The 18,509-nt window shown below is 41.6% G+C and overlaps 1 protein-coding gene across 4 annotated transcripts in view; it reads left to right on the top strand.

The window, feature by feature from the left end:
* The window catches only part of col4a6 (collagen, type IV, alpha 6), a 393,865-nt gene that overhangs the window by 316,281 nt on the left and 59,075 nt on the right, over positions 1 to 18,509 (top strand). For all 4 annotated transcript variants that reach the window (XM_059651363.1, XM_048544120.2, XM_059651362.1 and 1 more), the window contains 5 exons: positions 968 to 1,039; positions 1,529 to 1,636; positions 6,162 to 6,383; positions 7,134 to 7,295; positions 16,493 to 16,663. In XM_059651363.1, coding sequence (XP_059507346.1) covers positions 968 to 1,039; positions 1,529 to 1,636; positions 6,162 to 6,383; positions 7,134 to 7,295; positions 16,493 to 16,663 — 735 coding nt within the window. The remainder of the gene's footprint in view (positions 1 to 967; positions 1,040 to 1,528; positions 1,637 to 6,161; positions 6,384 to 7,133; positions 7,296 to 16,492; positions 16,664 to 18,509) is intronic.

Genomic DNA, 18,509 nt, shown 5'->3' with positions numbered 1-18,509 from the left:
TTTAAAGCAAGGCTCTTTTTATTCGGCATGTCTGAATATTGTACCTTCTGGTGACCTAGCGATCATTTGTGTCTCACCAATCCGTGGCAAGTCACTTCTTTAACAACCAAGTAGATGAATGTATGTGTGTATGATACACAATTAATCTCGTAATTATTCCTGCCAAAGCGCATATGTTGAATAAAGGTGAAAAACAGTGAACCAGTTATTGTTCAAAGAAGAGTAGTGAGGTCATCTGTATTCAAATCTTTCTGACAAAGTGTTCCATTATAAGTTCCCGTGTCAACATTGATAATGAAAGTTGCTGATGTGAATTTGTCACATTGTAATTACATACTCCTGCACATGAAAATGCTACTGCAGCGCAAAGGGCTTGGCCATGTAAATACAGTATGACAGGAGACAGTTTTTGTTCCAAATATTAACATCAAAAATATTAAAATGATGGTAGAATAGACAGTGCTAAAATTGAGGATACCACATTTACAAGCCTAGGGCAAATTATTCCCCATACCGTAATCTTAGCCTTATTCCTATTCTTGCTTTACCAAAATCTAAGTGGAAAACTATCTAGACTATATTTTTCTCCTGTTCGTAGCTTTCTATTGAGGATATAAATTAGCACACTAGTCACACATTCACTCATTCACTCTGAACTGTATCACTGTGATATCTCTTCCTGTAGTTAATGCAAATACTGTGTGCAAATGGTATTCACAGTCATGAAACAGCCATGAGCACAGATTTGCTTCGTTGTCGAAGATGGCTTAGAGTATTTTAATACACTGTCAATGTATCTGTGTGGGTCTGTGAGTTTATGTATGCATGTATCTGCATGCATATGTGTATATGTATGTCTTTGTGTATATGTGTATTTTTGTGGATATTTTGTGCATTTATGTGTGAGCTTTGAAACTATTTTGAATAGTAAATATTTCTGATTTCCTTATTCAATGTGATTTTGCAGGAATCACTCTGCCCTGTGTGATCCCAGGCAATGTAGGTTTGATGGGTAGACCTGGAGTAACAGGACGCCCAGGTAAGCGCTTTCTGTATAACATTGGCATGTTGTATAACTGTGGTGTTTCCCAGAGCAACCCGTCTTTGATAACTGTGGTAATGACTATGCGAATGAGGCAACTTCTTGCCAACTTGGTCTTCATGTTATTTTGTTCAAATTTTCAGTTCTGACAGAGAAGTTTGCCATGATGCAGTTTGCTCATTTAACCCCCTTGCATAATGCAACCTGCTTAGGAAGAAAATTCATCTGCAAAAGGATTGCCCTGAGCCGTATTTCCTTCTGGAAGTGAATCACTGCAGGCCCTGACTGCAGTGTGGCCTTAGGACACCACTTCACTGAGAGGTGTGAGGAATCTGCTATGTAGCACCAAGGATTTCAGCACCTTTGCAGTTAAAGGATAGAACTTGGAGTATATCTTAAGTCATAATTTCTAGGAAATATATCTTACAAGAAATGTTTTTCCAATTTGAATTTTGAGGTCATGCTTCATTTTCACATGATTTGTAGGTCCAAAAGGCCGACCTGGCTTCCCAGGTAGTCCAGGACGACCAGGATCTGATGGACCAAAAGGACCCCCTGGAGATCCAGGCTTACTGGGACAATCAGGCCGCCCAGGTATGTGCTTGCCTATCAAACAGAATAAGCAGTATTTTCAAATATGCATGGCTGTTGGTGATCTGTACGCGTATATAGGTGGAAATTTACTGATTTCTTTCTTATTCATTCATGGGATTAGGGTCTCACTGGCTCAGCCAGCATTTATTAGCCAGCCCTAGTTGCCCAGGGAGCAGTTAAGTGTCAACTACATTGCTGTGCGTCTGGAGTCATATGTAGGCCAGACCGTGTAAGAATGGCAGTTTCCTTCTCCAAAGGACATTTTTTTGGACAGTTGTGTACCTAAGACTTTATAGTCTATATCTACACAGTCAGTTTCATGAGATGAATTAATTTTCAAAATTAATAATAACACCATGAGTTAATGATAATTAATTGTGCTTTAAGGACAAGTTGTGGATACCTATGAGAAAGAGTTAATAAATTTACGGCTATATAATTATATTCTTTTATACATTGAGATCACATCTTCTAATATTCAACAATTGTTTCATGGTCATCATTAGACTCTTAATTCCAGATTTTTGTTGAATTCAAGTTATGCCATTTTACCATGGCAGGATTTCAATCCGTGTCACTAGAACATTGCCTGGGTCTCTGGATTAACAGTCTGTGATAATACCACTAGGCCTTTGGCTCCTCCCTCTGTTTCTTGGTGGTTGGGGTAAAGAAAAATGTTGGCAGGGACAGGTGGGTCCATGCAAATGAGATTGTAGTACAGACTGACATTATTATCAGTAGCCGTTAGTGTTGACCTTTACTTTGGACAGTGAGCATATTTTACAGACTGAACGGTACTGGTAGAATCACAATCCCAACCAACGTTTGGCTCAATTCTGTCATGAAGTTTGTCCTGCGACAGCCATTTCATCAGTTGTGTCCCTCCCAGGAGACAGCCAGTTAAGAAGTTGCCTCCAGGAGTCCCATCCATTTGAGTCCCATGATAGGTAGACCATGGGGATAGGTGTTTGGCAGTTCCACTGGGAGAGTACACCCCTCTGACTCCATAACTGGGTAGGCAGTAGACCGTGCCGGTGGCTGTGCCCTAGTTAGTCACACCTGTATGCAATAGCATGTGGTTTCCAGACAGCAAGACAAGCAGTGACAACTCTAAAATACTACAGCACGGATTTAGAAAAAGTAACAAATATCCTGTCCAGTGCTCTTTACTGGTTGCAGCTCAAATTAGAGATAATTTGATGGAAACTTTGTGGATGTAGCCCGGATCATTAAATTGCTCAGTGTGATTTTCACTCGCTCCCCAATGTAGAACACAAGAGATGAAGTGATTTTGGAATGAGTTAAACAAATCCCAACCCAGAAACTTTTGTGTTGGCCAGATATCTGAGTGCCTGTCATTGGAAAGAAATCTCCTGTTCTATATTTATCCACTGGCTCCATCAGTGAATCTGCAATGTATTAGTAGGAACAGGAGCACAGGTCTTGAACAACAGAGGGCAGAGAGTCGAAAGGTGAAGGCTCATGTATGGGAATGCAGTTCCAACTCTTCCCTGGCTGATGGGAAAGATTTCCAGTTTTGGAAATCTGCAGCCTCTGTCAAGTGGAAGTTTCCATATTCAAGCGCAAACCCTGCTGCAGCCTGCTAATCACCTAGAGGATACATCTGTAAATAACACTTTATAGTCCAGATGCAGTAACATGTTTTTCTGGTTGGACTGAGGGTCTATTTCCATGCTGTATGATTGAATTCCCCTGTATCGCCATGCTGGGACTGAAACATTCAAAGTAGCTTATGCCAATGCACTAGGGATGCTGATTTCTTTTTAACCGTGCAAAAATGTTGCTGAAGGGGAAAGTGACAGCTTCAATGGATCGTAAGGGGGTAAAGTGAAAGATTTAAGTTCTGGAATATTCTGAACCATGTCCCATTGGAAAACAGTTTAACTTTTGGCAGAATTCACTTATGGCATCCTTTATTGTTTTGGACTCTACTGTGATTCCATTGTTAAACTATCGATGATAGTGATTCTAAGAATTTCTCATTTACAACCAACCTGCTACTGATATAACGATTGAGATTGAGAACAGGTTTAAATCAGCAATGTGGAAATTTTGTTTTCTTAGGACTTATTGGTTAGATGCCTTTCAGTCCTGATGAGGAGATATTAGGAGGCAACTCTAAAAGCCCCATTTGTAAATATTGTGTTAGGTGAGACTCTTCATGTGTTCCTGCCTCAGAACTGATCTAGCCAAAGGCAGAACCTCTATGGCAGCAGTCTGACCTGGATAGGCAATTGATGGGTGAACTAGAGGAAGGGTGATGAGATCTTCTTATCACCAGAGGGTTCCCAAGCTGAGGTCAGTGCCCATTGTCCAAATGGAGGTGGTTTCCCAGTCCCCATTGTCCAAATGGAGGTGGTTTCCCAGCGTCTGGCCAGGTGGTGCTCAGTGCCACCTGTGACTTGTCCCAACTACTCTCTCCTGGGGCATGTCAACAACAATTCCAAAGGCCACTCTTCACTCTGATGACCCAATGGCTGCCTGTTGACTGGAGGCAGACAGCCAATCAAATCAATTATTGAAGCAATTCATAGCCAATTGTGCCTCTCCTGACATCTCACTGCTGTTTGGACTGTTGCCGCTGTGTTGAGACTCTATGCTTTGGGTCTCACTGTTTTTCCAACTGAATGTCAGTGTTCAACCCCTTTGCCCTGTTCAAGGGAATGTGTTTGAGGTGAAGTTATCTAGTGAACATGATGGCATTGGTCCTTGCTACTTTTTGAACTGTTGACAATGGTCTTGCTTCTGCTGTTGTCCATCATCAGTGTTGGAAGGCAGAATCTTGTAACCTGCTCTCATGTCATGGTGAGGAATGGCAATGAGTAGGTTGAAGCTGAGTGAAATATGACATTGGTGAAGTGATTTCCAGGAAACTGACAGTCATCTCTCAATCAGTGAATGCACTGTCTGAGAGAAAAAGGCTTTGCAGAACAGTCTGGCTATGGCAGGAGCTCTTCAGTTTTACCGCAGGCAAATTTCCTACCACCGTGATCCAAGCACGAGGCTGACAGGTAGAGAAACAAGTACCCTTTCTAGGAAAGTAAGAAAGTGAAAGAAATTCAGAATGGCCTATTTAATTGTGTTAACAATTCCAAGAGATGTACCTTTTCTCCTCGGAACATGCCCAGGGGAATCCTGGAAAAGAGCGGGATGGAAGGGCATCCAGATTCAATGTTAATTTCAGGGAGTTTAACTTTATACGACATACACACCCACCTTCTCTAGGCTGTGAAAACTCTGCCCACGTCCTCTGCCTGAGGAACTCATTTGGTTTCTCTCCATGAGCACAGACAATTGCAGGCAACATCAGAAATCCTACCTTGTCCATGGCATGAATTTATCTCAAAGGAATGCTTGGAATCCTCAGATGGCTTTTTCCTATTCATTCATCTAGGAGAGAGAGTTGAATTGAGGATATAAGTTTTGATCAAAAGCATTTTTGCTTTATGACGTATCACAGAATTATGTAGTACAGAAGAGGCTCTTTGGCCCATCATACCATTTGAAGTGGATGCTATGCAATTATGGCCTCAATCTTTGAGGATCTTCCAAAATGTTTGACCACATATTTGGCTCCTACCACTGCCTGTCTCTTAACTAAAATTGGCAGATAATCACAGTCTCTTCATTTTTTGATTCATACACTGAAGGAAGTAGTTTTTCAATATTTGTCTCAGAATGAGATTCTCGAGTGTTGGACTAACCAACATTTTTGCACGGTGAATTTTTTCCTTATTTATTCATAGGGTGAGGGCATCACTGGCTATGCCAGCATGGGCACCCATCCTTAATGGCCCAGAGGCAGTTTAAGAGTCAACCTTATTGTTATCGGGTTGGCCACACTAGCTAAGGATTTCTGTTATTTTGCTTATAGGGCATCAGTGAACAAGTTGGGCTTATACAACAATGAACAGTGGATTCATGATCATCATTAGACTCTTAATTCCAGAGTTTTTTATTGAATTCAAATTTCACCGCCTGCTGTGGTGGGATTTGAACCAGGGTTCCCAGAACAATACCCGAATCTCTGGATTAATAGTCTAATGATAATGCCCCTTGGCCATCACCTCCCCACCACATTACTAGATTGAAGTATTATGCCTCCAAGTTTCCGATAAGTGCTGCAGTTGTCACAAGATCATCTTGTGTTGTAAAGGGTAGCAAATTTACCTCTGAACCAGAGGCTCTGTGATCAAGTCTCAACCAAGGATTAGTGGTCACAAACGGCGCATTCATAACATGGCCGATCAGGCTGAGAATCGGCCCAAAGAATCCTACCAACACATTCTGAAGGCAGGTGGTATGAGTAGGGAAGACTCAAGGTCAGCCATTTCGTGGAAAGATACTGAAGTCTCAACCATCACCATCTGAAGCCTCCAGACTGCGTGTTAAACAGAGTGTTACCGCAGCATCCGGACTCCTTTTGTGATCTGTAACACACCACCACTCTCACTCATTTCTCACAAGCTTCTACTTTACTTAACTCTGGCCTGAAACTTTACAGGTTTTCCTGGGCCGCCTGGTGATCAAGGACGGTCTGGCCTCCCTGGACTGGATGGAAATGAAGGGTCTCCTGGAAAAATGGGTGCCCCAGGATTCCCAGGCCAAAAAGGACGCCCAGGTGATGTGTATGGTGCGGAAAGAGGTGCTCCAGGACAACCAGGTCCACCTGGAAAACCAGGATTGAAAGGGATTCCCGGAGATTCCGGGTTTCCAGGAGCCAAAGGTAAGGTTTGTTTTGTTGATGAAGCTTCAAACTTAAAACTAATCTTGCCTCAAGAGCTTCAACTATTATTGCAACATCTTTGGAGATTTGGTCTGTCTGAGTTCTTGTGCAGGTAACTCACAATCAGTTATAAGTTACAACTGATTATAAATTGGCCCAGGCTTATTCTTGTGCCTGAAGTAGGTCACGTGCCAGGAGCACAAGCCAGACTTCTGAGGCCCTGAATTTCCCCTTGTCTGTTTCTCCCCCTCTATTCCTCCCCTTCTGTATCTCACACCATTTTTTCCGAACAACAAGTTGACCTTTGGCCACATTACACAATTTAGGGAAACTATGGAAACCAGTCAGCATCTAGAGATAGCTCACTGATTGCCTGCCCCATTTATTTGGACTGGCAATGGCCTCTCAGTTTAGTTTTGGAAAAGGTGGACGTTAGTTTTGTGAGTGAGCATGGTCTTACAGAGAGCAGAAGGAATTTTCTACCTACGTCCTTGTGATCATTTGCTCAGAAGGGTTGTAACAAATTAGAAACAGCCTTTAGAAACTCCTTGAACAGACTGAAAACACTGGGGACAAAATTGATCAACCTCAACCCATTTGCCTTGTGTGACTTCCTTTCTTGAGCTACACATTCTACAATGAAACTTTGCATGATAAGATAATTTTTACATCAAATTTTTCTCGCAGATTAGAGTTAAGCTTTGAACTTAGTCCGTTTCTTTTAAAATCAAAAGCATTTTTTTTCCCCAGGTGTTGACGGTAGGCCAGGCTTTCCAAGTCGAAAAGGTGAAAGGGGAAATCCTGGCTTTCCTGGCCTTCAGGGCTTGCCAGGACCTCCAGGCCCAAGTGGACCAGGTGCCATACCTGGTTTACCAGGAGAAATGGGAAGGCCTGGTGAGCTTGGACAACCAGGTAAGTCACTGAATGACTGGCTGAAAATGAAGCAGAGTAATCAGGCTCGACTCCCATAAACAGTTGTAAGAGGCAGGCTAACAATGATCAAATCTCTTGTAATCCAGTTGAATGGAATAACGAAAAATTGGAATGTGTGAGGACTAAACCCGTATAATTGTAGCTTATACGGTCTGCTGCTTTGGGATCAAAGGTCGGAGTTTTGCAAGCAAAATGCACATCGTCATGTTTCATGATGAATTAATACATGGTTCTGAATTAATTTTCAGGTCTGCAGCTTCAGTTCCAGTTATATAGTTTAGTTATCACCTCTACGTGTTGTTTGTGAGCTCCATTGAAAGCAACAGGATGCAATTTTAAAATGCCTATTCCAAGAAGAATCAGTCCCTGATCTCAAATTCTAAAACCTCAGATACTTTCCACATAAGTTTATCTGCTTTTCTTTTATTCCATTTCCTTCTGATGCCAACTTACAAGCTGGCCTGCCTGGAGTCATTTTTTCAACTGGCAGAAGGAGACAGGTTTCTCCATCTGTTTCTTGGTGTTTGCCCCTAGTATTGCTTTGCATTGGATGGCTCCTGGAGTTTGGTAACCATTTTGCGCTGCACTCTGATTGAAACAGGGTGAGAGCCTTCGTAGGGGAATCTTGAATTGGGGGAAGTATTGTTTCAGATTAAGGGGTTGTCTGCTTCAGATGCAGATAGAGAGCAATATTTCCTTTGAGGGTGTGAATCTGTACGGTCTGTATTCACCCCTATTTCTTATGCTGTAATATTAACTATCTTTTCCAGGCCAGAAAATCTAGAGGGAACCAGAATTGTGCTGACAGGATTTCACCATGTATCTTCCTTACAGTTGGAGAACAGGGCAGAATACAGAATAACCAGGTCAATCTAAAACCAAGTGTCATTCATCATGTGGAAGAGCAGAATGACTTGGGCTAGCCAGCACTGTAGTCAGTGATAGAGTATCCTAGATTATTCATTCATCATTCTCTGATTGGGATATTCAAAGAGTTCTGGTTACAAATTTTCTTCACGTTTATTACATTTGAAAGGCATCTGAATGGATATATGAGTAGGAAGGACTTAGAGGGTCTGGGCTAAGTGCTAGCAAATGGGGCTAGATTAGTTTAGGATATTTGGTCAGCATGGACAAGTTGAACTGAAGGGTCTGTTTTCATGATATATGACTCTGTGACTCTAAGTACTCAGTATTTTTCCATGATCTATGTATAGAAGTCATTAATGAAATAGTGTGTAGTAAACTGTGTCAAGAATGTTAGAGATAATGGGAACTGCAGATGCTGGAGATTCCAAGATAATAAAATGTGAGGCTGGATGAACACAGCAGGCCAAGCAGCATCTCAGGAGCACAAAAGCTGACGTTTCGGGCCTAGAAACGTCAGCTTTTGTGCTCCTGAGATGCTGCTTGGCCTGCTGTGTTCATCCAGCCTCACATTTTATTATCTGTGTCAAGAATGTTGTTTTTTTTCCCCTCTTTTGCTGCTTGTGATGGAATTTGAATGCTTCAGCATGGGTATTGGTCATGGCCAATAAATTGTTGCTGCCACTTATCTGCCTGAAAAGAGAACATTGCAATCACTGACAACACTGGGGCTTGCACTTGCTGCTTACTGGTCAGGAGTCAGGATTGCAATCATTTGAGATGATGGTTCACTTGGTTTGTTTTGTTTTAGACGGAGGGGATCAGTTTGTCATCTCTTGATATATTTTAAGGGGAAATTCTTCCTTTTTTTTAATCTTTCTGTTCATCTGTTCACACATGTTATATTTTTCCATGCTTCTGTTCCATTCATCACCCACCAACTTTCCACATCTGGTCTCAATCGAATTGGGTGTGGTTACTGCATGTAGGCTGCCAAGGTGAGAGGGAGCTGCCTGCAGCAATAAGCAAAATGGCCTAACACTCCTGCTTTATCAAGCTTTGGTTGTTGCTGTAATTATTCTGCTTGCAGAGTGGAGCCTGCTTATTATACTTCAATTGTCCATTCGAAATATTTCAAGAGGTACATTCTCTGCCTCTTTTCATGTACTGAAAAGCTTGCTGGAGTTGGCTGAGAAATTGCAGTTTTAAAATGACAGCTTAGGATGGGGAAGAAGAGACTCAGAGCTAATGACGTTACCAAGAAAAAAAGTTGCAAAGAAATTTTCTGTCATTACTGTTGGATAATTGGATTAAAAAAACACATTTATATTCTGATTAAAAGAAAAAGAATTCAAGGAAAGGAACTGGGACTTGGTGCCTTACCAATGACGATCTTAACCTGACTACAAGGGTATGGAGATACTCTCATCCTGTTTATGACATCAACAAAATTAGCTTGATTCTTCAAAACTGAACTGAAAGTTGCGGCATCGTTTTGATTTTTTTAAGCAATTTGCAAATTCATAATACTTCAAAATTCTCCCCCCAAACAATGAGCAGGCTCCACTGTAAATGTGCTTGTGGCTGAAGCTATACCAGTGGGTGGTCAACCACAGCAGTGAGCATACAGTTAATGTTACCACCAGACTATTGATGTGATGCTTGTTTTCAAACTGTTCTAGCTTCTTAACATAACAGCTTAAATATTCGTGGTAGTGGTAGAGTTGTCTGGTATGGTGATATTCACACTCGTTCGTACAAACAAGTTGTCACTTTTATGATTTCAAAATCCATTCTTCATAGCTATTTGATGCACAAAATTTTTGCAGAGTAACAACAGTCGAGTGTGATTTTTTTTTTACTACTGGGCAGGTGATTACCACCTTGGCTCAGGCAGTGGTTCTCATGTGTAAGCCAGTAATGCATTCAATACAACATATCTTTCGTTACTTTTTGAGACTGTTTAGTGTTCCCTCAGTATTTTAATCTGGCTAACGTGGTTGAACTTGACACAAAGGATGAGGCTCTGAGCATAATTCCTGCTATCAGTGGTGCACAGCACGAAAGTACAATCTCCACTGCTCTTGTTCTGAAGTGTAATGATGAATTTTACAAATGTAAGTGCCTGACCAAGGGAATTGTTATTCTTAATGTGTGAAGTTGTACAGTGAGTGTTGCTATGTGAGTGAACACTGTCCTGTCTCCTCCAATATTCTTGATTCTCTTTTGCATTGTGTTGCAAAAAAGATTTTGTGTGCCACAGCTTCCTCACCCAGGATACAAATGACTCCCTTAATGATCAAGTTGAATGAAACTCACCACAGAGAAGGATCAAATCTGGATATTTGACATCAACTATGTTAATGCAAAATGCTAGTGCGGCCTCATTTGGAATATTGCGTGCAGTTCTGATTGCCCCATTACATGAAGAATGGGGAAGCATTGGAAAAAGTATAGAGGAGATTTACCAGGATGTTGCCTGGTCTGGAGCGCAGGCCCTATGAAGAAAGGCTGAGGGACTTGGGTCTGTTCTCATTGGAGAGAAGGAGGCTAAGAGGGGATTTAATAGAAACATACAAGATGATCAGAGGATTAGATCGAAAGTCTTTTTCCGAGGATGATGACTTCAGCTTGTACAAGGGGGCATAGCTACAAATTGAGGGGTGATAGATTTAAGACAGATGTCAGAGGCAGGTTCTTTACTCAGAGAGTGGTAAGGACATGGAACGCCCTGCCTGCCAACGTAGTTAACTCAGCCACGTTAGGAACATTTAAACAGTCCTTGGATAAGCATATGGATAATGATGGGATAGTGTAGGGGGAGGGGCTTAGATTAGTTCACAGGTTGCCGCAACATCGAGGGCCAAAGGACCTATTCTGCGCTGTATTGTTCTATGTTCTATGTTCTGTATACCAACAGAATTAGTATAGACCTTTGTACATTATTAGAAGAGTATGAAACTGAAGAGGATTTTGTTTCTTTGACATCTCTGTGTGTTTTCTAAATTTACATTCCTAGAAGAGACCTGGGAGAGCATATTAGATATGCAGGCGTATAAACATTTAGCAGCATATTTCACATTTCTGAACTTTGCCTTATCTTAAACAGCAAGTCAGAAAACCATCCTTTTAATTGTATATTGAAACAAATAAAGAGCATTAAACTGCAGGACTACACCCCCAGTGTAGATACAGGCAAAGCATTGTGGCTGTGGTGTTGTAAACCTACCACAAACAGATATAACACTGAGGTAGTAACTACTGCAGTTGCTGGAGTCAGAGATAACACAGTGTGGAGCTGGAGGCACACAGCAGGCCTGGCAGCATCAGAGGAGCAGGAAAGCTGATGTTTCGGGTCGGGAACCCTTCTTCAGAAATGAAGTGGGGTCCTGACCCAAAACATCAGCTTTCCTGTTCCTCTGATGCTGCCTGGCCTGCTGTGCTCCTCCAGCTCCACACTTTGTCATAACCAACCAGTATAAACATGTTTTCCATTTGATCTAATAATTTAAAACCTGCGTGTACAATACCCCATTTTATAATGTTTGAACAAGTTCTTAAAATTTATTTTACAAAATTAGATTCACACCCACAATGTGAATGCGATATATCACCAGCTAACATGATTTTAGTGACTCCCCTTATTCCACTTCGGGTATGAGGTGGGACTACCACTTTAGTTCTCATGCACTAAGTTCAATAGACCAATGGCTATTTTTCCTCTTGGTTGGGCTCTTTTTCAGGGAAGAATATTCTGAATGGACCTAATCCTGTGATTAGTAAATGTTTGATAGATGTACATTGCCAAATTCCTGGCAAGATAGTAACTGGTTTGAAGAAACTCTTGTCTCCTTATTTCAGGGATACAAAATTGGCACCAGAACTTTGCTACCACCCTATATACCTTTGTGGTATGTAACAGATCCCACTAGAAGTTCGAATTGCAATGGCTACATGCCTTTTCACATGGATATTGTAGCCTGGAGCTGTGGGTAGTGATGGTTGAGGCTCCAACTTTACTTGCATTTCATGGCCAACCAGGAATCCATCCTGCCCTTACCATCTGCTAGTGGTGTGTTTTGGAAGGTTGATGATCAAACTGTTAGGTTACATTATAAATGCACTTTACGTGGCCAGCGAGCTTTGGGTTTGGATTTAAACCCAGAGCTTCCAGCTCAGAGATTGGGGCAATACCCTCTGCCACCACAAGACCTTAATCACCTTTGACACGTACTTCCTACAATAAGACATGCTGACTCAGCATTATTTTACCAAGCACTTCTGAGTTCTCTGCAATCTCATCCTTAACAATGGATGCTAAAATTTTACCAGTGACCCCCAAGATCAGGCTAAACAGCCTATAGTTTTCTTCCTTCTGCCTCTTTCCCTTCTTAAGCAGGAGTGTTACATTAGCCATTTCCTTTCCCTCTGGGACACTCCGTGGCTGCAGTGATGCCTGAAAGATCACACCAATGTCTCTATGATCTCCTCAACTATTCCCTTTAGAAATCTAGATTGTAGTCCATCTGGTCCAGGTGATTTATCTACCTTCAGACCTTTCGGCCTCCTCAGCACCTTCTCCTTCATTATAGCCACAGCTCCGTGACTCCCTAAAAATTATGGCGTACTGCTGGAGTCCTCCTCTGTGAAAACTGATGCACTGGTCAAATGTCCACTGGCCTCTCTCTTACCTATTAGACATCTAAAAATAGTTATTGCAATCTCCTATTATATCACGAACAAGTTCACACCCATTTTATCTTCTCCATGCTTTTTTTTGTTGTCCTCTTCAGGTTTAAAGGCTTCCCAATCCTCTGGCTTCCCACTAATCTTCACCACATTGTATGCAATTCTTCTGCTTTTATACGGTCCCTGACTTCCCCTATCAGCCATGGTTGCCTCATCCTCCACTTTGTGTATTTTTTCTTCCCAGGGATGCATTTCTGCTGAGCCTCCTGATTTACCCCTCAGTCTGCATTGACTGGGCCACTTCTGATAGTTGTCTCCTTATCTGCTGTGCTCAAAGTTAGATTGCTGAGCCTTTCCATATTCCCTGTCCGCTATTATTTGTTTTGGAAGCTTTAATAATCTCTGGTGAGCCATCCCACTTTAATTTTTTTCCATAATTTTCAGTGCAACTAAGCCTCTACTATTTGGTTTGAAGCCCGACCAGTTATCATGTATGAGGAAGACCTGATAAGGACTTGCCACCTGCCCTGAGCACTTGTTGATATTCCTTATTTCTGTGTACTGGTATTTACAATCTGTCAATCACTTTTGGCCAGTGACTATGGACAACTACTCATGAAATCAAGACAATTGTTGCACACTTGCCTGCCTTCCAAGGTTAGTTTATTATTATTTCTAAGGACAAAACTCATTTTCCCAAACAGTGCACTGACAAGAAGGTCCATGTGCCCACATAAATCTTTGACTTCCATTCAATGGACCATCATAATCGTGGTGCAAGCTGCTCAAAGATGTCTTGTGGTGCAATAGTAGTGTCCATGCCCCTTGGCCAGATGGCCTGGGTTCACATCCCATCTGCCCTAGAGATGTGTCAGAATAGGTTGAATTTTTTTTTAAGTATTTGTTTGGGTGCTCCTCTGGTACAGTTAGAGTAGAGCACCTGTGCTCTATTTGCGATAAATGACAACAGCTTCCAATCGCAAACCATTTCAACTCCCCCTCCCATGCCCTATCTAGCCTGGACCACCTCCAGTATCACAAAGACACACCCAGAACTGGAGGAGCAGCACCTCACATTCTGCGTTGGAAGCCTACAGCCCAGTGGCCTAAACGTGGATTTTACCAGTTTCAAAATCTCCTCACCCCCAGTCTGTTCCCATGACTAAACCCCCCCTCTCATCCCCACTTCCTTGACCTGACACAACCTGCCCATCCTCTCTCCCACCTATCTGCCCCTCCCACCTCAATGACCAATCCCCACCACTGCCTACCTGCACTCACCTACCACCATCCCACCTATCTTCCCAACTCCATTCCTCCTCTTGCTATTTATTTCTGAGCTCCCTTCCCCCTCCCCGTTTCTGAAGAAGGATTCTGACCTGAAACGTCACCTTTCCTGCTCCTCTGATGCTGCCTGGCCTGCTGTGTTCCTCCAGCTCCTCACTTTGTTATCTCTGACTCCAGCATCTGCAGTTCTTGCTACCTCTGGGTTAGATAGCCAGGGCTCAAGTCCCACCTCCTCCCGAGGTGGGGAGAAACACTTTTGAACAGCTTGTTTGAAATTGTCGACTAGTTTGTTGCTGATAGATTTGTATTGGCTTGTTGCTGACACTGTGGGAGGTGATTAATATCAAGGCAAGTTTGGGTTTTGTGAAGGATCAATATTGTTTGTGAAGGAAAATATTGCACTAACTTGTGTAATTTATTTGAATGATCCAGCACAGTAATCCCTTTGTTGAAAAATTTTGTTTTATTCTCTCATAGTTAGGCTAAAATACTATTTCCAATTTCTTTTAGGCTCAACCTTTGGTACTGAGCATTTGAGAAGCAACCAACACTTGGTCTGAAATATGACCAGGCATTAGTCTAGCTTTCTGTTTGTATCTGCAGAGAGGTAATTGAATGTAATGTTTTGTGTTCCTGCCCTGTTGCTGCATTGAGTTGATGGGCTGACAAGTTAAGAAATTTGTCAGTCCAGGATAAATTTCTTCTCTAAAATAGATTTAATTTCAAGATTTATAATTAACCTAGCTGAAACCCATTTCCAATTCAAGCTCTTAAAAGTAATAACATCTTACCCTGAATATAACAATATATGCTAATCATGAACACATGCAATAAATGCTGCTAAATGCACTTTTTTTGTAGGCAATATATTTCCTTGAGTTTCTTGAGCTTGTCACTTCATATGATAACTAAATGCTATTTCCTTTGAAAAGTGCCACTGAATGAAATGTTGAACCAGTGTTCTCCCATCTTCCTCCAGCATGTGACTCTTCAGAAATTTAATTTTCATTCTATTTCTTACTCTGTATTTTCAAGAAAAAACTTTAGGATTCATTTTCTGTATTTGTCTTTACTTACCTCAAGAGACGAGTCATTGCTAGGGCTTAGGGAAGCAAGTATGTATTCATTGTGTGGCAGATATTTTGAATGTGGGTCAGGCATTATATAGTGATAATGGGAACTGCAGATGCTGGAGAATCCAAGATAATAAAATGTGGGGCTGGATGGACACAGCAGGCCAAGCAGCATCTCAGGAGCACAAAAGCTGACGTTTCGGGCCTAGACCCTGCTCTCTGATGAAGGGTCTAGGCCCGAAACGTCAGCTTTTGTGCTCCTGAGATGCTGCTGGGCCTGCTGTGTTCATCCAGCCTCACATTTTATTATCAGCATTATATAGGCATGCTGCTCCTTTACTGCTTCTCATTGTCACATGCTCAAATATACAGTATAGCACTGAGGAATAGCATGGGGTGAAATTCTGTGCCATAAAAGCCCAATTACACCCATATATCTGCTATTTATTAGGTACCTCAACGGATATATACTTGGGTGTACTTGTGATTCTAGCATTGCTTCAACTTAAACTTGAAGTGGCGAGTATGAACTGTAACCAAATAGACCAAAAGATGTCATGTTTGATCCCAGTCTGTGCTGAGTTATCTCATGTTATCAGAGGTTGTGGTCAGAGCAAGCGACTGCCCTGTTCCTGAGAAAGTAGAGGTCAGCCACAGTTTCTGTGTGCATTGAAATGGACGACTTGCTGTCTGGGTTTAACAAAGGGAATGTCAGCAGTATGAGGTGTTGGTGGATGGTTGTTGTCTGTGATGTTGTACTCTGAGTTCATGGGAGTATGGCCCAACAACTAAGAGTATTTAGTGGCATGGTTTGAAAGGAAAGAAAACAAAAGACTTACATTTTGATATTGTCTTTCACTACCTTAGGACATTTTTGATGAGAATTAAATGTTGTACTCTGAGTTCATGGGAGTATGGCCCAACAACTAAGAGTATTTAGTGGCATGGTTTGAAAGGAAAGAAAACAAAAGACTTACATTTTGATATTGTCTTTCACTACCTCAGGACATTTTTGACGAGAATTAAATGCTCAGTTGAACACAATTTAAAACAATCAGTGCAGAGCGAGTGGATTTTGTCACCCCAGCAAATGCTAACCAGTTAAACCAGAAAGTAAAAAGAAAAACGCTGTCTACCTTAGTTGCTTATTCGCTTTGCAGTAGTTGAAAAAATGTTGAAAATAGTTGAAAATGTTGCATCTTTTCCACATTTTGTTATCCTCATGTCTTGAAATTGAAAGGTTAATGATCTTATCTGCAGGTTTCCCCGGACCAAAAGGTTCAGTTGGAGATCGTGGACCCCCAGGTCCTGCGGGTATGAAGGGATTTCCAGGAATTCCAGGAGATCGAGGTCTCCCTGGATCACCAGGTCGCCCTGGTGTTCCAGGAGAGCCTGGTCGTACAGCTCAATTTAATCGATATGGATTGAAAGGTATACAATTTTTATTTCTGCTGTGACAGATTTATCATTAATTGTAGCAGTATTATTTGTGATTTAACAAATACTTGCGAGGTGTTAATTAAAATTTAGACTTTGAGGGTGTAAAAACTTTGACTCTTGTGGCAAAACAAAACAGTGAAGGTCAGCACAATTTTGGCTACCCATCTTACAGCTCAAAGGACGAAGAAATTCGGATTGCGTGAGAGGGGAGTGACACCAGCTTTATCATGACTCTGAGTGACATGAAAACTCAATCTAAACCTACAATTGCCCCAAATGTTTGAGCCCTTTAGTGTTTGTTTTACCTTTGGGGCTATATGGGTGGTGTGAAGCTTTGTGATTGTCCTGAGTCTGACTGTGCACATGGCTTGGAGAAGATATAGGCATCTGTACTGATGTCAGGGCTAAATGGACCAAGGTTTACTGGTTGAGGAAGCCTTCCTCCACTTTACACAGAGTTCATTTGGATTGCATGCATGATTTACATTAACAGCACAGCACTGGTGTAAGGCGTTTTCATTTCTGCACCAATAGTGCCTTTCACTATCAGTGCTGTGAGTTTAAAAGCTGCTGGAGCACTTGTACTTTAATGGAAGCAATAATCTTTTCAAAAGAACTGCTCAATGTTCATGTGGGTACAATTGCTGACACCAATTTCTATCTTCAAATCACAGCCGGGAATCAGATATCCATTGAAGCCTGTGTTTCTTTTTCCAACACTTCACTGAGAATTGATTGGATCGAGAAATCAGGCTGGGGCAAATTGCTTCAATTCTACCACTAAACCTGTTGAGATCGTTACAGACTAAAGGACAGAAATTGACTTATTATTGAAGAACATCACCATCCTGATGAACTAGCTTGCAAGTCACTTTACTGCAATATCATAAAACACAATGATTTTATGTTTTTTATGATACAGCCCCTGAATATCGTGAGTACAAAGTAGCCTGAGTTTCAGTTCAAAAATGGTACAAATATTGGCACATGGCTAGAGTAACAAATATCTACAGCAACGTGGATGGTAGCTAGATGAATGGAAATACTCACCTGGATAACAGGGCTTTTATCCACTGAGACTGAAGTTAAAGTACTGAAAAACTCAAAAGCTTTTCATTTAAGTGAGCTTTACATGCTGGCAGCTTTGCTGCACAAGTTTTTCAGTGGAAGCATAAGGAAGCTGTCAGTGTCTGTATGTGGTTCTAGATACATCCTTTGAAGAGTTGGACAACAGGCTCACAACTGCCTGACATATATATATTTAGCTGAGATGTGAAACTGTACAGAGTGACATGATTCCATCAGACAGCTAATAGTTACCATTATGCATAGGATAAGATGTTTTTTTTAATTCATTCATGGGATGAACGTATGACTGGCTAGGCAGCATTTGTTGCCCATCCTTAATTACCCAGAGGGCAGTTAAGAGGCAGCCACATTTGCTATGGGTTTGGAGTCACATGTAGGCCAGACAAGGTAAAGATGGCAGTTTCCTTCCCAAAATGACATTAGCGAACCAAATGGGTTTTCCTGATAATTGACAATGGTTTCATGGTCATCGTTAGATTCTTAATTCTGGATATTTTATTGAACTCAAATGCCACCATCTGCCGTAGCAGGATTTGAACCTGGGCCCCAGAACATTATCTGGGTCTCTGGATTAACAGTCCAGCGATAATACCACTAGGCCATCACCTTCCCTTTTTTTTAAGGTGTCTCATATGTTCATATTTTTGCCGTGTTGCAGCAAAGAAATTGTACAAAAGGAAAGAGAGCATGTTTTGGATTTGATGTACTGTCTACTTTGTGCGGTTTTCTGTGTCTTCTTGACCCTTTC

Source organism: Stegostoma tigrinum, chromosome 15, assembly GCF_030684315.1.
Source record: "Stegostoma tigrinum isolate sSteTig4 chromosome 15, sSteTig4.hap1, whole genome shotgun sequence".
NCBI classification, from domain to species: Eukaryota; Metazoa; Chordata; class Chondrichthyes; order Orectolobiformes; family Stegostomatidae; genus Stegostoma; species Stegostoma tigrinum.
The sequence above is the reverse complement of the archived record's forward strand: the minus strand, read 5'-3'. Positions and strand labels throughout refer to the sequence as shown.